Genomic DNA, 26,378 nt, shown 5'->3' with positions numbered 1-26,378 from the left:
TTATATCTGACTGTATACTAGTATTTTTTATTATTTTATTCCTTTCCTTCCACTGTGATCACACTAAGCAAACGGGCTCCATGCTGTCTGTTCTCATCACCCCTGATAACCCTGAGCAGATGAATCCACCTGTTCAGAAGCCTCCAGCCCGTGAAGCCCGCGGTCAGCGCAGCGTGAGGAGCCCACCAGCCCTCAGCCTTACCTCCCCTCCGTGGCCGTCGAAGATCCCGAATATGGACGGGTGGCTCTTGTTGAGCAGGTCGGTGAGCACCTCGAAGCGGTCCTCCATGTGCTCCCTCCGGCCCTGGATGGCGTACACGGCCACGTTGTTGCTCTTGAGCTCCCAGGTTTTGGAGAACTCCGCGTCCAGCACGTCGAGCCCCCCGAATTTGTCGTTCTGCATGATCTCGGCCACCTTCCCCTTCACCATCTTCACGGCGTCCCGGCTCGACTTGACGATGGTCTTCACCTCGTCCGTGTGGAAGAAGTAGCTCCACAGAGCCAGGCTGATGCACAGCAGGAACAAGGTCTCTGGTCTTAGCAAGAAATAACGCATGATCCGGCCCAGGAGAGACAGCAGGGTCATCGTATCTCCGAGCATTTAGCCACACACGCACTGGACCCCCCCACCCCACCACACCGCCGCCGCCGCCGCCGCCGCTGCTGACCTGCTGGCTGGCTGCTTCTGCTCCACCAGCGCGTCTCAGTCCATCTTCGACCGCGAACGAGCTGCTAAAAACCCCTCTTCCTAAAAGATCGAGCGCATTATCTAACGACCTCCTCCGGAGCCGCAGAGCAGGAGCGCTGCTGCCTGTCCGGCTCTCCCGCCTTCCTGTCCTTCCTGTGGCGCAAATAAGACGCTGGAGCTGCAGAGAAGAAGTGCTCCCACCGCACACAGCGCCGCTGCCTCTCCTTCCATAGCACAGAGACGCAAATGTCAGCCGGAGGGAAATAAACCCTCCTCTCCGGTTCACAACAGTGACACACACCGTCCTAAAGTGTGAACACACTTAACTTCACTTCACTTCACTTCACTTCACTTCACTTCACCAGAGCTGCCTCAGCACTGGGACCGAGCAAACATTTCAACACTTTATGAACGTAAAATAAAATAAAATATTTATTGTAGGGCAAAGTGTTTGAGCACCCCTTATACACACACACATTAGTCTTGGGGAAAAAATATTTTTACATATATGCATAATAGATATACAACCCCAATTCCAAAAAATTTGGGACACTGTGCCGACTGTAAATAAAAATAGGATGCAATGATGTGCGAATCATGTAAACCATGTTTTTTTTTTAATGAAAACACTACAAAGACAACATATAAAATGTTAAAACTGAAAACTTTTATTCTTTTTTGAAAAATATTTGCCCATTTTGAATTTGATGCCAACAACACGTTCCAAAAAAGTTGGGACAGGGGCCTGTTTACTGCTGTGTTTTACTTTCTCTTCTTTTAACGGCACTCTGTAAGTGTTTGGGAACTGAGGAGATGCTGCTGTAGTTTTGAAAGTGAAATGTTTTCCATTCTGGTTTGATACAGGATTTCAGCTGCTCATCAGTTCCGGGTCTTCTTTGCAATATTTTTCATTTCATAATGTGCCAAATGTTATCAGTGGTGACCGGTCTGGACTGCAGGCAGGTCGGTTTAGCGCGTGGACTCTTTTAATGCAGAACAATGCTGTTGTAATGCATGCAGAATGTGGCTTGATGTTGTCTTGCTGAAATAATTAAGGCCTTCCCTGAAAAAGGCATTAAATTAAATCGGACCACAGGACACTTTTCCACTTCCCCTCAGTCTATTTTAAATGAGCTCAGGCCCAGAGAAGGCAGCAGCATTTCTGGATCCTGTTTATATTTGGTTTCTTCTTTGTGTTTTAGAGCAAGGTGTTTTTACCTTGCGTTTGTGGATGCAGTGATGAGCTGTTTTCACAGACAATGGTTTTCAGAAGTGTTCCTGAGCTCATGCAATGATTTCCACTACAGAATCATGTCTGTTTTTAATGCAGTGCTGCCTGAGAGCCCAAAGATCACGGCCAGCAAATACTGGCTTTTAGCCTCATCCCTTACATACAGAGATTTCTCCAGATCCTCTGATTCTTTTAATGATATTATGTACTGTAAATGATGAAAGGCAAAAGTTCTTTGCTATTTTACGTTGAGAAATGTTTTTCCTGAATCGTTGCACTATTTAATGGTGCAGTCTTTCACAGAGTGGTGAACCCCTCCTCATCTTTACTTCTGAAAGACTCCACCTCTCTGAGATGCTCTTTTATACCCAGTCATGTTACTGGGCTGTTGCCAATTAATCTCCAGGTGTTCTTTTTTTTTTAGCATTTACACAATTTTCCCAGTCTTTTGTTGCCCCTGCCATGGTGTGTATGTGTTATGTGTACGTGTGTGTGTGAACATATACATACATAAAGAGTAATGTTTTAATATAGTATTACTATCACACACAAATCTTCTAAGCCACTTCTCCTTCTGGGTCGCAGGGGGTGCTGGAGCCTGTCCCAGCTGACATCAGCATCAGGCAGAAGGCAGAATACAAACTGGACAGGTCACCAGTCCATCACAGGGCAGACAGACAGACATACACACTCACACCTAGGGACCGAAGAATGCATTAGTATCAGTATTAAGTATTTAGTAATTACATATAAACATGGAAATATGTTCTAAGTAAGGAGCATTTTTGCCCTTCTTTTACTCATTTTTGTCTGACTATAAAAAATGTTACGCATTTAAAATGGAGCTATAAAAATGGGGCCCATATACAAGTCAAATCAAGTCAAGAGGCTTTTATTGTCATTCCATCTATGTACAAGTACACAGTGAAGTGAAATGATGCTCTTCCAAGGAACATCACGGTGCAACATGGAGCAAAAAGTAGACATAGTGTGCAAACAAAAAATTAAGCTAGAATACGATAATCAATATGATAAATTAAACAGACATTAGACACAGTAAACAGACAGGACAGTGCAGCACCGACACAGCATTCATTTCTGGACCTGAGGTGGTGAGAATAAGGTGCAGCGATATTTAACATGCTGTGATCTGTGAGTCACGCAGTCAGATGACAGACATAAACACAGCAGTTACTGAGGTAGGAAAACAGGGTAAACACAGTGTTAGCAGCATGTTCCAGATAGTGCAAGTAGAGCATCAAAAGAGGTGTGTGTGCGCGTGTGTGTGTGTATGTGTAAAGTATGCGTGTGAGGGGGGCTTTTCCCTCTCTTTCACTTCCTCTCTTTCCTCTCTTTTCTCACTTTTATGTCCACTTATGGTGTTTGTTTCATTTTTACCATTTTCACTTTTTCTCTCTTTATCTCCAGATTTGAACTGGCTGATTATTTCGCTGGGCCTTTAAAGGGCCCATATCATGAAATTTCTCCTTTCTTTTTTCAAACAAAAGCATGTAAACAGTTCTATACAGTCTATATATGGAAACGAAGCTGCAAAAAAAGCCCAATTTCAATTAAATGTTTATATGATGTCACAAAAATCAACTCTTTTTATGATATCCGTCTGATAGGCCTGCAGCTTTTTAGCCCTGCCCTTTCATGTTGATGGTGTAAGCTGTGTTTGAGCCTGGACTTCCGAGTTCCACATATGGACTGTATGGATTGGAAAGTGAATGGCATATTTTGACCCATGGCAGTTTACATACTACATCAAACTCTTCTGCTTGAAACCTATTATACGTTCATGTTTAAATGATTATATATATATTAATATATTGTCCTGTATTTTATATTGATATTTCACTATCAAGGGGTGCTCAAACTTTAAATATAATATATGTATTAATAATAATACCAATGTTCTCTGGAGTGGTGAAACTCCATCCAATACCTTTGGGATGTGCTAGAGTGATCTAGAACTGACCATCCACCATCAGTACCTGACCTCACTCATGCTCAATCAAATCCTCACACCAATGTTCAACATTTGTTCAACAGCCTTCCCAGAAGAGTAGATGCTGTTGCTGCAACAAAGAGGGACAAATCGACTATTAATACCCTTCACTTCAGAAGAAACGCTGGAGGAGCAGGCGTCTACAAACTTTTGGCAATAATGTATACCTTCAAAAGTTTTGGAAATGTTATTATCTGAACTATTTGAAACATACGGTGAGTGTAAAGGTGTCCAGGCATTTTATTACCAATGGAAATTGAAAGCGGACTACTTTGCTCAAGGGCATCAGAATTGCAGTGAAAAGGTCTGCACTCATTAGTGGGACAATCTGGCCAAAATAAACAAAATAACCATGATTACATGTGCTGTAAACATGCCTACTCGCATTCTTCAAGTGTTCTTTAGTTAAGACACTGGTTCTATTTAGGACCATGAGTTCTATACACAACCATGTCCATGCTTAAATGGCTCTTTGCATGATGAAATGATACTTCAGATTGATTTAGAATGTGTTGCAAATGGTTCTGCATAGCACCAGAAAGGGTTCTTCTCTTTTCATTTGTTGTTATAATTCCTTAACGAGCAGCTTGTTGCTATGTTAGAGTAACGAGCTCCGCCCACTTGCTGAACAGCCGACAGTTCGTTCTCCAGCTCCGCACAGACCGACTGACAGTTTGGGAATTTAGTGTCGTCTCATCTTCAGAGTCCAAATCAGCTGTCGGTCAAATGTGATCTTCAAAGTGTCCGTTTTCTGTTTTTGGCAAAGTAAGGAGTGAAAATGTTCAAACGGCTTGAGCGACTCCTACAGCTGTCGAAGTCGTTGCTTAGCAACGGCGTCTCAACGGAGTGATACTCTAGCTTAATTTTTTGTTTGCACACTATGTCTACTTTTTGCTCCATGTTGCACCGTGATGTTCTTTGGAAGAGCATCATTTCACTTCACTGTGTACTTGTACATAGATGGAATGACAATAAAAGCCTCTTGACTTGACTTGACTTGTATATGGGCCCCATTTTTATAGCTCCATTTTAAATGCGTAACATTTTTTATAGTCAGACAAAAATGAGTAAAAGAATATTCTGTCAAACCAGTGAGACTGAGAGCCGCAACGCTGAGCTATAGAACATTATATTACACGACAGACATATTAAACATATTAAATACTGATTTTAAGGCTTTAAAAAGCAAGAAAGTCATGGACAAGTCATATTAGACTTTTACTGCTTGTTTTCCTTTTTTTCTAAAATTACTTTCCCGCTACGTAGTTGTTAATATTTTCCAATATTTTAATAGGAATAATGGGCATCAAAAAAAAAAAAGAGAGAGAAATACAACGGAATAAAGTCAGAAAGGTAAATCCTGTCAGGCGCCGGTCGGGCTGCTGCCGGGGTCCTTCGGCTTGACACTACGCTTGTACGTCATCAGACAGAGGAGCGCACGTGTGGGTGAAGTTTCTCTCGTTTTCGGATAAAATTTTATTTTTTTTCCCTATTCATTTAGGGAAAAATTACAGTCCGCCGGCGAGGATGTGCAGAACAACACTTTGACCTAACCAGCGCGCATTTACCGCCGTTTCTATCGCCTCCAGCGGCTTAAAAAGCATCGCAAAGTGAGTAACTACGTCATGTTGCTACGGTTGATTAGCATCGGCACGAGCCTCTGACAAATACGTATAAATAATATTGATGTGGAAAATTTAAACAGAAGAGATTCAGAGTAACAGAAACGGGTTATTTAGAGTGTAATGCGGTTAATTTACAGTTAACATGACAGTTTATACATTTTATCAGCTCCACTTACTGTATAGCTGCACTTTGTAGTTCTACAGTTACAGACTGTAGTCCATCTGTTTCTCTGCATGCTTTGGTACCCCCTTTTACCCTGTTCTTCAGTGGTCAGGACCCCCATGGACCCTCACAGAGCAGGTACTATTTGGGTGGTGGATCATTCTCAACACTGCAGTAACACTGATGTGGTGGTTGTGTGTTAGTGTGTGTTGCGCTGGTCTGAGTGGATCAGACACAGCAGTGCTGGAGTGTTTAAACACCTCAGTGTCGCTGCTGGACTGAGAACAGTCCACCAACCAAAAATATCCAGCCAACAGCGTCCTGTGGGCAGCGTCCTGTGACCACTGATGAAGGACTAGAGGATGACCAACACAAACTGTGCAGCAGCAGATGAGCTGTCGCCTCTGACTTTACATCTACAGTCCAGCAATAACACACACTAACACACCACCGCTACGTCGGTGTCACTGCAGTGACCCACCATGGAAATAATACCTTGTCTGTGGGGGTCCTGATCATTGAGGAACAGGGGAGCAAAGTGTCAGAGAAACAGATGGACTACAGGGCTACAGTCTGTAACTCTAGAACTACAAAAGTGCTCCTATATAGTAAGTGGAGCTGATAAAATGGACAGAGTGTAGAAACACAGACGTGGTTTAATTGTTTTATCGCTTTAAGGTTGATCCTTTGGGTGTAAGGTGGAATTGGACATTTGAATATGATGCAATGTGATATGAGTACAAAGCAGAAAAAAAGAAAAAAGAAAATCTGTATTTTTGTCATGGTATGTGATGATACTTTATTCTGTGCCTGAAAACTCTTTCTTTTTCCATAGTCATGGAATACATGCAAGCCCCAGCCACAAGCAGTCAAGGGAATATGTGAGTATTGCAGAGCAATAATGATCTTCGAGAGTATGGTTGGGCAGTGTTTCGATTTTTTCCCACATTGCAGTTAGTGGTTGGCCGATAAATCTGTTACACAGTTGCTAAAAAAAAGTATTTTAAAAAAGTAAGTGTCAAATTTATTTTCCAAATAAACACATTCCACCCATTTATATTTAGTGGAGTTGGCACTGGATAAGAATGCTGGCCCCAGCCTAGTGGGGTACCTACCTAGTCACTTCCAGGGTGGTCCTGCTCACATTCACAGGCGTGTAGTTCCAAAAGCTCTTCAGTCTTAAGCTTAATTCTCTGTGGCTTGGAAATGTCTGAGTTCAGCTTGGCCTTAGAGATGCCCTCATTGCTGCTTTCCACAGCAAAAAATTGTGAAACTAGTCACATAACAAAATGAGCAAAAGCGTCTGACTAAAACCCTGATGATAGTAAATAAAACTGGTTGTAATTTATTAAATGCTCAGCATCTGTGTTGCTCAAAAAAACCTGTATTTGAGCACAAGGACTACAATTGTGGCTTCATACATACAGTGAGCAGCTGGGCTTCAGCCTGAGTATTAATACAGTATTGCTGCCTTATGAATAGATTTTGCAGTAATAGACATACTTTGAATTATAGTTAATTATTTAAGTGTTACTGTTTTAAGGATGATTTTAGAGGTCTCTAATGTTGATTGGTTCGTCTCTATTTCCAGAGTATCCACTCTCCATAATTACATTCTGTAATTCAGAGGTTACACGCTAAAGCCAGGCATACACTGTGCAACTTTAGAAATCTTGTTCTTTGGTGACAGCTCACACTGTACATTTGAATCGGCTAACTTGTGTGGCCAAAGCCTGAGATTTATGTGCTCAGACCGTACGAAAATCCTCTGTCTGACTGACGTGATGCAACATGGGGGCTCACACTGCACATGAAATGCAGCTCCTACAGACGCTGTGTCTGCAATAAAGCTGTTTCATTCAAAACAACACATTGCGCCTGTCCTAATTAAAACACAGGCTGGATCTCAAATGGCTCCCTGCTCCCTACGTAGTGACCATAGCATCCATAAGTGCATCACATGTCTAATAAAAGTCTTCTGAGATTCAGCCATGAGTGCCATACTGGACAAACAGTGCACTGTTTTGGTGCAGAAGCCAGATTCAGCCATTGAAAAACCATTACAACAGCTTTGCTAACTTGTGCTGCACTGAAGCTGAAGAACAGGTGGTCTACAGACAGCTCTACAAACACTATTTATTTATACTTTGCAATTCAACTCAGTCAAATGGAGCAAAGTCGTCATATATGGACGCTGGTACCACAAATGTGGACTTTTTTGCCTCTGTGTAGGAGATGTGGTGATTGTGTGTAGTTTTGGGTGGGACTTTGAGAAATTGGTTTGTGAGGCAGATCACTCTGTAAGACAAGCGACCAAAATTTCGGCCATCAGAAAACCATCCGATCATCCGACTGCTCGTTCTGCGCTCGTTTGGGCAGTTCATTCCGAATCATTTCCCCTCTCGCACTGCAAACGACAGCCGATGAAATCCAGCCTGATCATGAAATTCAGTCAAATTGGGCCCAAAACCAGGCTAAAATTGCACACTGTTATGCCTGGCTTAATTTACCACTACTTTCTCTCTGTAGCCTTTGCTGCACATGTGGCATCCCCATTCCTCCAAATCCAGCCAACATGTGTGTCTCCTGCCTGAGGAACCAAGTGGACATCTCTGAGGGAATCCCAAAGCAAGTTTCTGTGCATTTCTGCAAGCAGTGTGAACGGTACTAAATTTCATTTATTTATTTTTATTTTATTTATTTAGTTTTTTAACAGCCCATATCATGACGACTAAATTCCCTTGCGTTTTAATAGAATTTAATGTAGTATGTGAACATGGGTAAAGTTTTCAGAGCATGCCTTTCACTCTAAATCCAGATATTAAGCAGCAAAAACGGCTTGTTTTCATGATGTCGTGGAAACCGTTCAATAGTTCAGCCTGCGCATTCACACTAAAGTTATAAGGATTATTTCAGCCTGGGCTGTTTTCTGAAAGGAAATAAGTTACATATATCAGTCTGAAAAGGACCATAGCATTTCATTGTGTTTTAATGTACCAAAAAACCTTTTTCACAGGACCATATTTTCAGTTTCTCTTATCTTATTAATTAAACAGGCTGTTTAATTGTTTAATTATTTAATAATTGTTACTGTGCCTTCAAGCCGTATATCTAAATAAGCCTCTATTCTGGCTAGTAAACTGGTCATCTGGATATTAACTCTGTTTTTTGGTACATAAACTTGCAAACGTTATATGTGGACCTGAGGGAATGGAATACAAGAAAAATGTTTAATGTTGGCCTTTTATATACAGCCCTGTTATATGAAAAGGATTTAATGAAAGCGTGTAAGGATTCAGTTGCTGGAGGCAGGTGACGCTGATACATCTGATAAAGAAACACCACGTTATCCAAAGTCATCTTGCTTGTTTTGCAAATTTGCAAATTCTCTTGAGACTGTCAGAAACAACAGAATGATCCAATTAATTAATTCTGACTACAAGCAAGTCAGCCCTAAGCGTTTTAGAGATACTGACAAATTATATTGTAATGGAGAAAACTAATGTAAATGCTAATGCGAAGACCACAGCCTGTGCATCTACAAGTTAAAGGTTAATGGCATGCACATTCAGTTTGTGGTACTTTTAGAGTTTTATGAGTGAATCAAGTCTTTGCCCTGACTGACAGTTTCTTTATCTGTTTCAACAGGTACCTGCAGCCCCCAGGAACTTGGGTTCAGTGTGCTCTAGAATCCAGAGAGCTGCTCGCTCTGTGTCTGAAGAAAATTAAGAATTCAATGACTAAGGTAAGGAACTCTGAACAAGCTCACCATCTAATGTTTCCTGTGCTGCGTTTGTCTCACTAAACCATGTTTCTTATTCTGTTTAGGTTCGACTCATAGATGCTGGGTTCTTATGGACGGAACCTCATTCGAAAAGAATCAAGTTGAAGCTGACCATACAGAAAGAGGTGATTTAGCTGGCTGTTAATTTACTAGTGAAGCAGCCTCATAATCTCCACCACTGTTCAGAAGAGAGTCCTAATTTTGTTGTAGCTTTGTGTATAAACCAATATATATTCTGTATTCAATATTCTATAGACTTAAGTCAACTAGGAATCTGAAGATTAAGTAGTTTTCCATGATGAATGAAGTTGCAGCTGATTAATTAATAACTGAGGAAGCAGTATAGCATGAAGAATTAGCTTGTAATCCAGTTAATATCCTGAACAATCACAGTTTATTATTTAATAAAATTTAGAGTATTTTGGGAAAAGGAAGACATGTCTTGGTGTCTAGGGCTGAATGGTTCATGGAAAATATCTAATTGTGATTTTTATGACCAGTATTGTGTCTGATTTTAAATTGCGATTATTGTCTATAAAAGATAATCCACGCCTGTTATTTTGGTCAAGACAACTAGCATATCCACTTTTTTCTGACTTAAGGTTGTTTGGTTGCTTCTGGTTAGTCTAAGACATCTACAGGAAGTTTGCAATCTCTGTTATTAGGTTAAATAAGATGTCATTGAAAATATAGGCTGAAAATGAAGTTGAAACTCTTGCAATCTCAAAATGACACTCTTAAATTGCAATTTCTACTAGATTTATTTTTAAGCCCTACTCTAGTTTAAAACGGTCCAGTCTACAATGTGTGTTTTTATTGAAAGCATTTATTATATGATAGTAGATTCCAGACTTTTGAACAGTAACATTTGCTGTGCAATCTTGAGTGTGTTGGCATAGTAAAGTCACTATGTGGTCTCTCTATAGGTCATGAATGGGGCAATCCTACAGCAGGTCTTTGTGGTGGAGTTTGTCATACAGCCACAGATGTGCGATGACTGCCATCGAGTTGAAGCCAAAGACTACTGGAAGGCAGTTGTGCAAGTCAGACAGAAAGTAAGGACCTGTTATACATGAGCGTAGTTTATCTGAGCTTGAGCTGTGTCTTTCATTAGGTAGGAATGTTTAGTATTACAGCTTGGAAGCCACATAGCAAACCAGCCACTTCAGGTGTTAATAGTTGCACATGAACAAAAAATATAAATGCTGCTTAAAAATGTTTTATATGTCAGCTGAAATTCCCACACAGCATTTTAATGCACATTCTTCATTGAAAAGGAAATGTAGGGATTTGCTTGAGTACTCTGGTAACTGATTCAAATACTGAAGTCAGTGTTTAAGAGAGAAAACATGCACATGTTTATACAACTGCTTATATTTGTTGAGAGAGCTTATAGAGCACGACTGTGTTGCTAACTAGACAACAACAACTCTCGCAGGTGTTGGTTGGATCAAGAAACAATGGCAATATGTTTCACTGACAAATAATATGTTGACACATTGTCCACTGAGGAGAAAATACTTTGTGTCAAATTACTTTTCATCAGCATCTATATGTTTTTGAATATGTTTTTGTTCTACATGCTACAATGTTTTTGTGCAACACCCGTAACCCGGATATCTGTTCCGGAACTCCAGATATTTGAACATCAGAAATAGTTTCTGATCCTTCTCCAAGGCTTAATCACTGTCCAGGAAACTGACTCATTATGTATCAATGCAGAAGCTGAAGGCGACTATAAGTGTGACACAGTTAGCTTGACCTGTTTTGTTTGCCAGAGCTTTCAGGATGGGAGGCTGTTGTTATTATGGACCTACTTTAAAAGTGACCGAGATTATACTACCTCACATACACTGAATCAGTTCTGTGAAGCTACCTGAGCTATGTGAAGGTGTAATGAGCTTTGCTGAGCTTTTGCTTTTTCCCCCCCCTTTTTCTTGTATAGACTGTTCACAAGAAGACATTTTATTACTTGGAACAGCTGATTCTGAAACACAAGGTGCACCAGAATACTCTTCGCATCAAGGAGATCCATGGTATATTTCTTTTTTTATTGTTGTAAGACCTTTCAGTGCTGATTCTTCTAAATTGGAAATCAGCTCTTTGAATATTGAGCTCTAAACACATTTACACATAAGCACAATGACGATTTGCATTAGTGTCCAAGAAAATATGCTGTCTCAGATATGATTATGGTTTGTACTTTCTAAAACCTTAATGTCTGAATGTGTAGCCACCACCCTATTTGTAATAATGAGAATTTTTTCACTGTATTTCATGGAAATGGTCATTGCACTTTCCACTGACCCGTCTTTTTTTTTAATTACAATAAACTGCTGTCATAGACTGAGAGTGGGCAGATAAACTGATATGCTGTCTTGTTTTCTAGTTGTTTATTATTAGGAGTGGGCTGTATGACAGTTACTGTTATTGTGAAAATTGTCACATTACGTCACAACACGCTTTTCTGAGCATTTTGTGAGTGTTGTCGAGTTCTAAATAACACAGTATGTAAAATATAGTTTTACTAATGGGGATACTTTTGTATATTATAAAGCCTCAAAACAAAAAACCAAAACACAAATCTTGTGATATATATCATGTATTCTGAAAAACATGTTGAAGTATTGTAATACTAAATTTTAGCCAAATTGCCCACCCCTACTGTCAGTACGTATCTTCTCCCAACTAAAGACAGAAACAGCTCAGGCTCAGATAAACAAACATTACTCATCATGCTCTGTAAAGGTGTTACAACACCAGTCAGAAGTTTATTAAATTTTTATTGTTTTTGTTTTTTTATTTTCATTTACCTCAAGCAAAAAAAAACACCCGATTTTTGTTTTTTGGGATCTAAACATATTGTAAAATCTGACAACTGGAAGATTTTGGAAGAAATGGTGGTCAACTCAAATAGTTGCAGCCAGGTGATTATGTAGTAATTGTGACACGCCCATTTGTTAGCATAGTGTACTTTTAATTAAGCAATTGAAAACGAGAGGGAGTGTTATCATGAAGTAAACAACATCACAGCCGTGATGTTATTCACGATAACGCACAACCTCGAGTCTCGTCTTCAGAGTCTGACCAAATTGGACAGAGCCATAAAACTGCAGCAATATCAAGTTTAGCTAGATCGATATTAATGTTGTTTTGTTCCAGCCAGTCTGTAAAGCATCATAAAACCCACTTTGTTTTGCGAATGTTCTTCCAGGTTGTTTAGCTCTCAGAGTCTGACCAAATCGGCTGTCGGTCAAATCTTAAGTATTTATTTTCTGTTTGTGGCAAAGCAAGAAGTAAACACGTTTAAATGGCTTGAGCATCTTCTACAGCGGTCAAAATTATTGCTTAGCAACAACGTCTCAGCGGAGTAATACAGTGTTATGATATGGCGAAGTATCAGCACGGTTAGAACGTTTCTCAACCAGTCGGCTTGCGTGGCCGGAAATAACTGTTGTAGTTTTGTTCTAGTTTCTGTTCTGTTCATAACTGTAGTCTTAACTGTGTTTCATATTAATAATTCTATTCTGTGCTTTTTAATACCTTTTTATAACCTCAGTATAAGAGTAATACTTTAATTTCTACCACATAACGGTGCACACACACTAATTCAGCATGTATTAAATATGTATTTTATTCAAACTATTGAATAATGTGAAAAAAAAGTATGTGCTTTGAGATTAAGTTGTCCTTACATACCTGGTCCCTCAAAATACGCCTGTACGTCCCTGAATTGACATATCATGTATTGTAATTTTAGAGACAATTTTAAGATTTTGCAAGACGTATTAAGAATCTAAGAATTAGCCCTGTTGGTCACAGTAGTTTGTTTGGCTCACCTGTCCCTTTAAGGCCAGCCCGGTATTCCAGATCTGCCGAAATGTTCTCTCAGCAGTTCCATTCGGCTATTTTTGGAACAGTGGAAAGACCTCAGAAATTTCAGCTGCACAACTCTCTGCTGATAATCAAGGCACTGATGCAGAAGCTAAGGTCACGGGTGTGAAAGTAGATTTAAAGCTCTCAAAGCATGACATGTGGTGGCCATATTTGACGCCCCTCCATCTGGCCTGCATTACAGGGGAATTTTCTGTGTTGTGTTGCGTTGGAAGCATGACGGTTGGCAGATTTATTTGCAACTCTATTTTTAATAGTTTCCTTTTTTATACTCTTCTTTTCTTTTAGATGGCATTGATTTTTACTATGGCTCCAAGCAGCATGCCCAGAAGATGGTGGATTTTCTACAGTGTACCGTCCCCTGCAGGTATGAAGTGAACTCTACCTGTACCCCCTCACAAAAATGTGTCAGGAGTAGACAGTAAAACAAAGATGAATTAAGGTTCACCTGAGTGAATTGAATTCCACTCAACATGTGCATTTCATTGGAATGTGCTCTGTAATAAATCTTGCTTTTTTCCATTTTGAAAAGCACATTTTTCTGCATTTTGTTGATTATGAAACAAGCTAATGAATTACCGTATCTTTGTTCTGAAGATCAAAGGCTTCCCAGCGCCTCATCTCTCATGATGTGCACTCAAACACCTACAACTACAAAAGCACCTTCTCGGTGGAGATCGTACCCATCTGTAAGGTATGCGTCACTTACAAAATCTTCTTAGCACAGTTCTTACACATGCAGAGTTCAGCATACAACACTAATTTATGTTCCGTGGAAAGGGGAATGTTATCATTCCTGCCACTGAGGCAGTTGGGTGGGTGGGTGTGAGTGCAGCCAGGTTTCCGTTCAAGCTGTTAAATTATATCCAAGTGAATAACTGAAATGTTGCATGGTTTTTCTATCATCTCTGTATGAGATTGAAACTTTTTTTTTTTTTTAACTAGGTACGTAAATGTGTAGCAGACGGATGTTGTTCATGGACAAATAAGTGTTCAAAATTGTTTATTTTACATGATGAGGCTGCAATAAGCAACTGGTTCTGGTAGATAGGCCTACTGAAAAATGAAGCATGCAGCTAAAAATAGGGTTGTTTACTTATGTTTACTTCATCCACATGTTGATGCCTTACCCCACCTCTCAGAACTGCATACCATATTAAATGGTCCATAAAAGGAACCGTTTTTATAAATAAATAAGTAAATAACTACCTTGGGCAGGTTCGGTTATTTATGTGTGTAAGTTTACATTTATAAAGTATTTAACAGTGACTCTGCCAGTCAGCTTTCAGGACTGGAATTTTGCATTCTGTAATTGATATTTTTAATGGGTTGCTGGGTGATTTGTTTTACCTCTACTATCTACATCATGTTTGTAAAAACACTTCTAAAGGAAAAAGGAGTGAGTTTTTGCAGGGAAGTCGTTTATGTGGAGCAGTATCTTGGCCTTATAAAGGTCAGAATAGATCTTGATTATCCTCATTCAGATTCCTTTAATGACTGAGCCAGATAATTTGCTCTGATCCATTTAAATAAATATGTCTATACTTAAGGCAAATACAGAAGGGGATGTAAATAAACACAGGAAATTCAGCTAAAAAAATGCAGAATATTCTAACATGATTTATTTTATTATTATTTTTTTTTAAATTTAACAAGGGCAGAACAAGTGGGCCGAATGTCTTCAAGTTGAAACAATATCTCCTTTGATCCTCACAGACAGGTAGTGACTTTGGATTTGGAAAAGAAACTCACCACCTCATTTAGAAGCTAAAACTTAATCACTGGCTGTAATTTGATGTTCGTAGCCCAATCTGAGCCCCGTTTGAGCTGCTTTAAGAGTTTCTTTTCCTCTTGATATTCCGTTTGCTGGAACAGGGCCGACCTATTATTTTGGTTGTTGTCATGCCTGTGCCAGACACTGCTGATTGGTCACCTTGATTGGTCAGTTCATGTCGCCAGTTTGAAAGAAATCTAACAAAGGGCGAATAAAATCTGCATTGTCACCATCTGAAAAATTGTTTGGTGAACAAGATAAGGCCTTTTAGACTGCATAGTTTGGATGAGGGACACTAAAATTGCTTTGTCATGTCCAGTATATTTCTGTCACTGTCATTACCCGTAAAATGATCATTCTGGGCCCGTCCTGTTACTCTGTGTAACTGAATCATGTTGAATGAATATGTGTCTCTTTTTTTTTAGGACAATGTGGTATGTCTCTCACCTCGTCTGGCTCAGAGTCTGGGGAACATGGGCCAGGTGTGCGTGTGCATCCACGTGACCAGCGGTGTCCACCTCATCGACCCAAATACCCTGCAGCGTGAGTATTGCTGGAATTCTTGGCTGGATTGCAGTTTTAGTTGACTTGAATAAACTTGGCACATAAATGGAATAGTAATATGCATTACTGTTTCAAGGTTAGGGGGAGTTAAACAACAAGAGCAAGAAAAAAGCAACAAATGTGGGTCTGCAGTCCTTTTATTTTTAATCATATTGCATAAGGGTGTCACATTACATTAGTAATAAAATAACGTACCATTTATTTTGATGTCTTAGAAGGAAGACAGGCTACAAAGGCTTGTAAAACCACTTCATTAAAGGCTCATATCATGTTCACTTTTTAAAATGAGTTTGGTCTAGTGTGTATTTTCAATATGTACAATTAGAGCACAACCGATAAATCTGTATTGGCCATATCATTTATAATGGCCAATAAACAAAGAAACGGAGAGGAAGAAGACCGATTCTTCCAACCACGGTCTGAATGTTGCATAGTTTATCAGAGTGTGCTCTGCAACTTTCCTCTTGGCAAAACATGTTTTTATAACACTACAAATCACAACAGTCAGCTGATCCGAGTCAAGCAGAGTAACTTTACTCCATGAAAGAGGGTATCAGTGTTCATAGTAAGTGGATAATTGTCGTGTGAAATACATTACCTAAATAATAAGAAAAATATCCCCATCACCTCTCCTCTTAGCTTAAACAAGCTTGTCAACATTCATGTCAGCCATGCCTGCTTTTACTGCAGCAGAATAAAAGCCGGGCCGGTCAGGCAGTCATCAGAATGAGCCTAGGTTTAACGTGACAGTAGCTGAGAGGTGTGACTTGCGTGTCTGTAGTTACTAGAGATGCTGGTAGAGCTGAGTCTGAGTCCAGACCAAGATTTTTAGTAGTTGAGTTCGAGTCAAGAACAAGACCTGGAGTTGCTGAGACCAGATTAAAATATAAAATAAATAAACAAAAAAAATGATTTGTAGTTAATTATGCATTCATTACAATATACACCGATCAGGCATAATGTTATGACCACCTCCTTGTTTCTACGCTCATTGTCCATTTTTTTCAGCTCCACTTACTGTATAGGTGCACTTTGTAGTTGTACAGTTACAGACTGTAGTCCATCTGTTTCTCTGATACTTTGTTAGCCCCCTTTTACCCTGTTCTTCAGTGGTCAGGAAGCCATGGACCCTCACAGAGCTGGTACTATTTGGGAGATGGATCATTCTTAGCACTGCAGTAACACTGATGTGGTGGTGGTGTGTTAGTGTGTGTTGTAATGGTCTGAGTGCATCAGACACAGCAGTTTTTAAACACCTCAGTGTCACTGCTGGACTGAGAATAGTCCACTGACCAAAAATATCCAGCCAACAGTGTCCTGTCGGCAGCGTCCTGTGACCACTGTTGAAGGACTAGAGGAGGACGAATACAAACTGCAGCAGCAGATGAGCTATCGGCTGACTTTACATCTACAAGGTGGATCAAAAATTAGGAGTGTCTAATAGAGTGGACAGTGAGTGAACACAGTGTTTACCAGTATTAAAAGAACAACATTATTATTCTTTTAAAGCTGGTAATGTTTTCTGATATGGAGTTTTACCTTAAATTATGCCTGAATGCCTCAGTGGCCCGATGCACCAGAATGTACCTGCTGCACCATTTAAGGTGGATCGGTTGAAAAAGGTGAGAAATTTGAACAAGAAGCTGGCAAATGTGAAGCTTTGTGTGAATCGAACTATTAAAATATCTTGCCTATAGTAAGATACTAAGTAGAGACTCGGCTGGTATCGCCAACAATTTCCAAGTCCATCATACCCTGAGACAGAAACAAGACAGAGTCCAAATTAGGTTGAGACGAGACCATTAGTTAAGAATAGGTAAGTAGTACAACACTTGTGGTTACGTTTGGTTAATTGAAAATGATTAAACCAGAAGGGGGTGTAAATAAACATGAGGTATTTAACATGGCATGGTAGCCAAAGTTATGTAGGTCCTCTTTGAAATGTGTGTGTGTGTGTGTGTGTTATAATGTGTAGGTTTTATTTATTTATTTTTTATTATTAATGTTAATTATTTTTTTGATGTTATTCAAGTCTCAAAAAGGTTAAACTATAATACAACGGATGTTTGTGTTCATAACACTACAGTGTGAAAGTTTATTTTTACTTTGCATTATGTCATGTTATCTTGAAGAGTTCTCTTAATTAACTGCTCAAAAAACTCTTAGGGAAAATCTTTATGCATTTCTGAAGGGGAAAAAAAAGAATAGTGGCCTGTGTGTTTGTGTGTTTTTAAATCCTCATATATCAAAATCAGTATTAGACTTAAAATGTGGGCTTATAGTGGTATATATGGTGCATCCTGTTTCTCTGTATGCACCTCTGTATACAATTTCTTCTCCAGTCCATTTGTGCTCAAGCAGTTTGGAATTAATTGGTGTTCTGATGTCTCAAAAATGAACTGATTTTACATACATCCACCTTTTGAGCCTACAGATATTTAGCCGTACCAATTCATGCTGAAGTCATAAGGAGTGTTTCAGCCTGATTTACAGAGAGGCCAGTAAGACCTGAGGTAATTAACGTGAGTTTTAAAGGCACAGAAAAAAACAAAACAAAAAAAAACAAACATCTGATTAAGAGAGGTAGGAAAATTGTCATCTACAGATGAATTAAAACGGGTATGCAACAAGTTCACATTAAATAATTTTGTTTATTCATTCATAACCCAGTGCAGCCTTTTTAGGTTATGATCGCATGCGCATACAGTGCATCCAGAAAGTATTCACAACGCTTCACTTTTTCCACATTTTATGTAAAAAGCTTGTTTGAATATTCTGCAAATTCATTAAAAATAAAAAACAAAAAAATCACATGAACATAAATGTTCACAGCCTTTGCTCAGTACTTTGTTGAAGCACCTTTGGGCAATTACAGCCTCAAGTCTTTTTAAGTATGATGCTACAAGCTTGGCACACCTGTTTCTGGGCAGTTTCTCCCATTCTTCTTTGCAGAACCTCTCAAGCTCCATTAGGTTGGATGGGGAGCGTCGGTGCACTGCCATTTTCAGATCTCACCAGAGATGTTCAGTCGGGTTTAAGTCTGGGCTCTGGCTGGGCCACTCAAGAACATTCACAGAATTGTCCCAAAGCCACTCCTTTGTCATCTTGGCTGTGTGTTTAGGGTCGTTGTCCTGTTTGAAGATGAAGCTTTTCCCCAGTCTGAGGTCCAGAGCGCTCTGGAGTAGGTTTTCTTCAAGGATGTCTCTGTACATTGCTGCATTCATCTTTCCCTCAACCCCGACTAGCCTCCCAGTTCCTGCTGCCGAAAAACAACCCCACAGCATCATGCTGCCACCACCATGCTTCACTGTAGGGATGGTGTTGGCAAGTGCCTGCTTTCCTCCAGACATGACTCTCGGGATTCAGGCGAAAGAGTTCAATCTTTGTTTCATTAGACCAGATAATCTTGTTTATCGTGGTCTGAGAGTCCTTCAGGTGCCTTTTGGCAAACTCCAAGTGGGCTGTCTTGTGCCTTTTACTGAGGAGCGGCTTCCGTCTGGCCACTCTACTATACAGGCCTGATTGGTGGTTTGCTGCAGAAATGGTTGTCCTTCTGGAAGGTTCTCCTGTCTCCACAGTGCAATGCTGAAGCTCTGTCAGAGTGACCCTTGGGTTCTTTGTCACCTCCCTGACTAAGGCCCTTCTACCCCGATCACTCAGGTTGGCTGGGCGGCCAGCTCTAGGAAGAGTCTTGGTGGTTCCAAACTTCTTCCATTTATGGATGATGGAGGCCACTGTGCTCATTGGCACCTTCAGTGCTGCAGCAATTTTTCTGTACCCTTCTCCAGATCTGTGCATCGATACAATCCTGTCTCGGAGATCTACAGACAATTCCTTGGACTTCATTGCTTGGTTTGTGCTCTGACATGTACTGTCAACTATGGGACCATATATAGACAGGTGTGTGCCTTTCCAAATCATGTCCCATCAACGGGATTTACCACAGGTGGACTCCAAGTTGTCAAAACAACTGAGTGATGATCAGTGGAAACAGGATGCACCTGAGGTCAATTTTGAGTGTCATGGCAAAGACTGTGAATACTTATGTATTGTGTGTGTGTGTGTGTGTGTGTGTGTGTGTGTGTGTTTTTGTGTTTTTTTTTTTTTCATTTTTAATATATTTGCAAAACATTCAAACAAACTTTTTTCACTTTGTCATTATGGGGTATTTTGTGTAGAATTTTGAAGGAAAAAATGAATTTAATCCATTTTGGAATAAGGCTGTAACACAACAAAATGTGGAAAAAGGGAAGCGCTGTGAGTTCTTTCCAGATGCACTGTATTAAGCCTGAATAGGAATGAAAGTATTTTGCCATTATGTCTTGGGCTATTAGCTTATTATGGACTTTTGCAGATATATATTTGGATGCATTGGACACCTGTGGTATCTGTAAGCGCAAACCCCCAATTAGCAATGGCATATCCGAAGATCTCTCTGCTACTTAGTGCCCACATGGTAATTTTCTGATGTCTAGTAACAGCAGCGCCCAGTTTTGTAGCTCAACAATTTGTACTATTGCCTTGCAGTTGCAGAAGTAGATGCCAACACTTACTGGCGCAACCCTTTCAGCAGCCTCTGCAGTCCACGGCAGCTGGAGGAGTTCATTGTCATGGATATCGACATCATCAGGGACCAAAAATTAGGAGCAGGAGCTGGTCTGAGGTCCAATCGGGTAAGGAGTAAGGACAGACAAAACGTCATCTTAAAAGGGAATTTGAGTCCAATTTCTGTGGAATTAAGATTATTAAGGTTATTATGAGATGCTTATGAATACACTGCCTGTTGTCATTGTTCCATGCTTGTTTTGAGAGGTTTTTGATTTGTTTTTTATTTTGAATCCCCCTGCCTCATAGTCATTCAGTATTCCACATGAAATATGTGTAGGTTCACTGGTGGTTTTGGATTGTAAATAAATTGGCTATATTTGTGTTGTAGTCATGGTGACCCTTGGTTCCCAACATCACCACTGTAAAGAAATTTCTCTGCAATCTACCATTTCACACCAAACCACTCTCAATGAATGTTTCAACCTCTGAAATGAGACATTTAAGGGGAAAAGTAAATGTGTGGTGTTCTATCCTTTCTTCTAAAAAAATGTGAGATGCAATCAGTATTTCTTAGCTGTGTTTGTTCTTTGTTTTTATTGAAACTCCACTGTAAGTATAGAAGGTAATATCCCATCTCTTCTGGTTTACAAAATGTTCAGTGTTGCATTTTCCCAGTATCTGACTAACTGTGTGTGTGTGTGTGTGTGTGTGTGTGTGGGTGTGTGTTCATTTCAACAGCACACCTTGGCTGAGGTGTGGGTTCAGAAAACCTCTGAGATGGACACGAGTCAGCAGTATCACTGCCGCACCTTTCTGGGCCACCTGCTTAACATCGGAGACCTGGTGCTGGGGTATGAGATAATGGAACTAATGAGTGTTTTTATAGCAGTGGGTTTCAGTTCCACCTTACTTTGTTGTTTGTTAAGCACGTTGTTACCTTAGGTGAGGTTGTCATTATGAATTATATTAGTAACCCAGGAATCTCATTATTTTGACAATCACCTAATTAGGTAGTTTTACAAAAGACCACCCTTCATTCATTTAATTTCCAAAGAAAATGGCCATTATGGTAAGTTATTCATTTTTCAGCATCTGGGGGAAAAAGTGGATGATGTTTAATAGAAAACCATACAGAGGCTTCAACAACTAAATATGTATGTTTATATAAATGTATAGTTTTCAGTATTTAGTGTGTTTTTACTTTTTGCTTTTACTGTAGCTTCTTTTTTTCTTCAGTAAACTTGCCTAGTCCTTTTAGACCCACAGCGCTGAGTTGTTTTCTCACAGTGGAAGGATGGACAGAAACACCTGTGGATGTTTTCAGATCTGAAGCAGCTTGATTTTCTCCTCCCTCTCAAACATGAAAGCTTTATGTGCGGTTTATCTGATGGGGGCAGTTTTAGTGTCTACCAGGTCCTGCACAGTTGTTATGATTCCCACTTTCCTTATTTAAGTGGATTATCTTCAGAAATAATATCCTCAGAAATATCCTGAAAATGAATACCTTGTGCTCATGGCTGTGTTAACTTTAATTTAAATAAATGAAGGGTAGTCTTTTATAAGCTTTAATATATCAGTTTTTCATAAAACCATGGAAACGTTTGTTGTCCCAATTTTGTTGTCTATGGCCAAAATACTTAGCTAGATCTAGCATGTGTATATTAATTGAGAATGCATAATACTTGAGGTGGATTTGTTTTTTTTATAATTATTTTTTAAAATGTTTTTCATATTCAAGCTACGACTTTGCCAATGCTAACATCAATGACGAGTTCCTCAACAAGATGAATCCGCACCATGTTCCTGATGTGGTAAGAGAAGCTTCTAATTCCAGTTACGATGTCCAAAATAAAATTATGAACTTGAATCTTAGGTTCTGCTGCCCCCTTGTGATGTGCTACAGTAACCCACTTGTGCAGTTTTTGGTCATAAAAACGTTTCCCTCGTTTGCTGTCCATTCTTATGCGGTTTTCACGAAGATTCTGACATTCACCAGTGTTTTCTTATTTGGAATTTGTTTTTGGGTAAGAACAGAAGTTGCACACTCAAGAGCACAAAGGTGCAAACAATTCTGCCGTTCAAGAACATGTCATGAATGTGACAGACTTTTTCTTAGGACCTTTCTCAAGAACTAATTTTAAGGAAAAAAAAACTGATATTGGTGAATGAGGCCCAAAGGCTTTTTTCCATGCATCATGGAACAGGTTGGAGTTCAGTGGTCAGCTTATTTATAAAAAAAAAACGGAAAGGACACCATGCTTTCAGCACAGAAAATATGAAGCAGAATGTATTCAAACAAGCGACAGCTCAAATTAAAAATCGGGGAAACAAATCTGTGAAAGAAAATGAAATCAGTACAAGATGTTAAGCTTCATTAGCAGTGATATCTCTCTCTCTCTCTCTCTCTCACACACACACACACACACACACACACACACACACACACACACACACACACACACACACACACACACACACACACATATTTTCCAAGCACATATTCTCCTCAGGGTTGCGGGGTAGCAATGATCAGTAAAGAACAAATTGCTACTCAAATGCAAGCAGACACCACACAGAAAGCAATTTAAAAAATTGCTGTTTGCAAAACATGGTCCTGAAGGGTTCGTCTAAGGATACAAGTAAATCAGCCACTATAAAATATGCCAATATTATTCTGTATATTCCATATTCTCCCAAATTTTGTTATTCTATATCTTCTGTATTCTCCTTTATAAGTCTGGGACTGTTTGATCAGAAGAAGAATAATATAAATTCTTTCTGTTGTCAGGTTCTGATTAAGAAGAACTACGACAGAGCAAAGAGAATAAAGCGCAGGAACTGGAAGTTGAAGGAATTGGACAGAGACAGAGAGGGCATGGGCTCAGATGATGAGAGGTAAAGAAGCATCAGTGGACCAGACGCAGGTTATGGGAAAAGATGCCACCAGCCAGGTCTCCATCCAGCTGATGAATAAAATATAAGCAAAGAAGTGGCAAACTGTTTATTAGCTTTGTACAGTAGAATAAAACTGTTTGTCACATTTGTAGTAACGCTTCTGAGAAATATGGAGCGAGTGTCCAGAGAAATCTTTTATGCTAAATGGCTTCTTGCTGCTGTTTTGTAGAATTCTTATGGCTGTATTTCACATCAGATTGGTGTTTTCCTATTCAGTAGGCCAGAATATGTCTAAAATATGCTGATGGAAACCTAGCTATTATCACCTTTAATGAGGTAGCACAGCTAGCTTTGTTTTTATGCTCAATATTTGCATTGTGCTCAGTTCCAGGCCACTTTAAGTATAACTAATTGGATTGCTAATTATAGAATCTGTCCCTGTTGTAGGTTGTGTAATGTTTTTGAAATAATTTTTTCTGAATGGTTAATTTTAGGCAATACCAAGACTTCTTGGAGGATCTTGAAGAGGATGAGGCTTTGAGAAAGAACATCAACATCTTCAGAGGTGAGAAGGCCAGCTACTACTAAAACAATAAGCCTGTGGAAGCCTAGCAATACCATGTTTCAAAGCAGTATATAGTTACAGTGCAGAGCGGTTTAATATGGCTGTAGTTTAACATTATCATATTGTTAATGTTGCCTATTGTTGCCAAGCAAAATAATTCAAAATATTTACATTAATTTTTTTTTGCCTTACCCCACTAAAGATCTGCTCATCTCGTCACTTTGCATTTTCAGATGCTGCAAAGATTCCTGTGGAGAGTGACACGGATGAAGAGGGTGCTCCACGGATCTCTCTGGCGGAGATGCTAGAGGATCTGAGTCTCGGTGATGCCACCGGAGGAGAGGGAGCAGACATGATGACAGATTAGGCTACCGTAACCCAAACTGAGATAAACAGTAACACTTCCTGTAGGGTGACATTCTAAAGATTACGACACCTGATTAAGCTCGACATGACAACTTAAACCAACATAAACATTTATACAGGCTTAGTTCAGTGGGTAGCAGCAAGTGTTAACTGATATTAAGTTGACATGACAGCTGTGTTGGATGATGGATTTTTTTTTTTTTTTTTTTTTTTTTTTTAAAATTTCTTGGGTGAAATGACAGCATGTTATTACAGCTTACTTTGTTGCTTATCACAGTGACATAATGCTGATGTGACAGCTTATAGATCTTATAAATGGTCATATAAAACTCATTAAGGGTTACAGAAAGTGTTACAGAGCTACAAAGTCTAAATAGTGTCATGACAATGTCAGAAAAAAGCTGTCACTTGTCAAATATGTCAACCAAAAAATTGGCAACTCCAACCTTTGACAAATGACGCTGAAGCAACTTTCTTCTACAGAACCATGTGTAGGATTTAATATCTTTTGTATCACTTTACAAAAATCTTAAATCATGTAATACTGTTAAATATTAACTGAATGCCAGTTTATTCTGGTGAAGGACTGATTATAGTGCTCAGAGTGGTGGGTGTGTGCTGCAATGATATTAAGTACAAAATAAAATAAAAAATAAAATCCTAACGAATTCAGCTTGTATGTGTCATCATTGCTATGAAGTTGTAAATATTAGGGGGGGGGGGGGGGGGGGGGGGGTTGAAAGGCCTGTTCTGTTCAAAGCAGCACTATGAAATATTTTTTTGTTAAAATGTAAAGAGGTAGCATTACTGAGTAAAGAGGGGAAAAAATGACAAATATGGTAAAGCCTGAAATGATAATTTCCAAGTCAGAGGTGTCAGATTGGACTTTGCGGAGGTTTTTAGGACCACATCAACACATCTTTACATGTCCACGTCACATGCTCAAAAAGAAGGTTTAGCTCAGTCTGGTCTCAGATGCAAAATCTCTGTTAAACTGAGGAAGACATCATGACAATAGTAGATCATTTCTTTACATCCTTGGAAGATGCGTCCTTTGACCAGTTTTGACCGAGTTCTATTTGAATTCTCATTCAACTCAGTTATCAGATTCATCCCCATGGGAAAGGGGTCGGAAGCACAACCCATGTTGCGAAATGTTCTTCTGTATGTTATGTGCAATTACACATTTTCACCAGAGAGGTCTCCAAATCCCCAAATCTTACATAGTGTAGCTTAAAGCAAACTGCTAACTTTCCAATAGTGGTCATAAATTTAATGCTGTTCAAAGGGTTGGTTCATAAACCAGTATAGTTTTTCATGCATTCATTGTACATACCAGTTGAATATATTGTTTATTAAATCAAAGTAGCATTGAATTTGTGTGTTAAGAACCTCAGTAAGTGAATGTACACGATCATAAGCTTAGTGTTGTCACAGACATAAGGGTGCTAGAAAGAGGTATTAACCATGAGTAAAAGTCTTAAAGGGAAAAGTTATCTCAGAATATAAGTACAGACCATATTTAGCCCACTACTGGTTGCCATCATAAAATACAGTCACACACAAATCTCAAAAAGAGTGAGATTCATTCATTCACTCATCTTCTAAGTTGCTTATCCTCCCGGGTCACATGGGGTGCTGTATCTGATCCCAGAAATCATTGGATGGAAGGCAGGAAACACCCTGGACAGACCGCTAGTACATAAGGGCAACTTTACAGGAGAGGGCAAAAATTATTTTACTATTAATGGAAGTCACTGTAAAGAGATTTTATTCCAAGCAATTTCAGAATATTTCTATTGATCTATTCATTATGAAATTTTCATGCACTGTAAGGGGCAGCTGGTATGCTTAAGCAAAGTGGGAAAATGAAAACTGACAAAAGGATGTATTTATTTATTTATTTGTAGTGTTCTGCACTCTATGCCCAAAGATGTTCAGACACCTGCTATAATTACAGAATTTAGCTACTTCAAAGTGCAGGTTTCAGGTACAGCTGACCATAAGTTGGTTTACATATGAATAGGAAACATTTATTACAGATACCTTCAACATTTAATCTAACCAGAATATGAGTTGATTCAGAGAAAGTTGTATAAAACAGACTTCTGATAACTATGTCAGTGTTGTCTACAGCAGTCACTCTCAGTCAGGTTCAAGGCCTCAAATGGTCATTAATAGACATTTTCAGTTCTGCTGATGGAGTACGCATGGACCAACTGTCTTAACACCATAACCGAGGCACTGGTGACAGTGGTCCAAATTAGTGT

The 26,378-nt window shown here is 39.4% G+C and overlaps 2 protein-coding genes and 1 long non-coding RNA gene across 3 annotated transcripts in view; 1 reads left to right on the top strand and 2 right to left on the bottom strand.

Moving 5' to 3' along the window:
• The window catches only part of ppm1lb (protein phosphatase, Mg2+/Mn2+ dependent, 1Lb), a 117,371-nt gene extending 116,397 nt beyond the window's left edge, over window positions 1–974 (bottom strand). The window contains exon 1 of the mRNA XM_017691833.2: window positions 203–974. Coding sequence (XP_017547322.1) covers window positions 203–601 — 399 coding nt within the window. The 5' untranslated portion in view covers window positions 602–974. The remainder of the gene's footprint in view (window positions 1–202) is intronic.
• Window positions 975–5,296: 4,322 nt separating this feature from the next.
• Window positions 5,297–24,780, top strand: nmd3 (NMD3 ribosome export adaptor). The gene is made up of 17 exons (XM_017691832.2): window positions 5,297–5,344; window positions 5,432–5,540; window positions 6,554–6,599; window positions 8,248–8,382; window positions 9,367–9,463; window positions 9,547–9,627; window positions 10,429–10,557; window positions 11,448–11,538; window positions 13,685–13,763; window positions 13,994–14,090; window positions 15,596–15,713; window positions 20,262–20,407; window positions 21,021–21,133; window positions 22,021–22,093; window positions 23,071–23,177; window positions 23,672–23,742; window positions 23,976–24,780. Exons 3-17 carry the CDS (start codon window positions 6,556–6,558, stop codon window positions 24,107–24,109), a joined length of 1,515 nt encoding a protein of 504 aa, XP_017547321.1. The 5' UTR covers window positions 5,297–5,344; window positions 5,432–5,540; window positions 6,554–6,555; the 3' UTR covers window positions 24,110–24,780.
• On the bottom strand, window positions 17,084–24,071 carry LOC119261636. Its single transcript, XR_005129132.1, has 3 exons — window positions 23,935–24,071; window positions 20,288–20,462; window positions 17,084–17,489 (listed from the first exon to the last, which is right to left on the bottom strand). It is a non-coding gene; the product is annotated as an uncharacterized LOC119261636 (long non-coding RNA).
• Window positions 24,781–26,378: the final 1,598 nt, after the last annotated feature.

The sequence above is a fragment of the Pygocentrus nattereri genome, chromosome 19 (genome assembly GCF_015220715.1).
Source record: "Pygocentrus nattereri isolate fPygNat1 chromosome 19, fPygNat1.pri, whole genome shotgun sequence".
Taxonomy (NCBI): Eukaryota; Metazoa; Chordata; class Actinopteri; order Characiformes; family Serrasalmidae; genus Pygocentrus; species Pygocentrus nattereri.
The sequence above is the reverse complement of the archived record's forward strand: the minus strand, read 5'-3'. Positions and strand labels throughout refer to the sequence as shown.

What these genes read in the sequence shown, in the direction of transcription:
- nmd3 (XM_017691832.2), top strand. Translation starts at nt 6,556, where the DNA reads ATGGAATACATGCAAGCCCCAGCCACAAGCAGTCAAGGGAATAT. An exon ending in TTCTGCAAGCAGTGTGAACG is followed by an intron (nt 8,383 to 9,366) that starts GTACTAAATTTC and finishes CTGTTTCAACAG; the next exon opens with GTACCTGCAGCCCCCAGGAA. An exon ending in AGCTGACCATACAGAAAGAG is followed by an intron (nt 9,628 to 10,428) that starts GTGATTTAGCTG and finishes GTCTCTCTATAG; the next exon opens with GTCATGAATGGGGCAATCCT.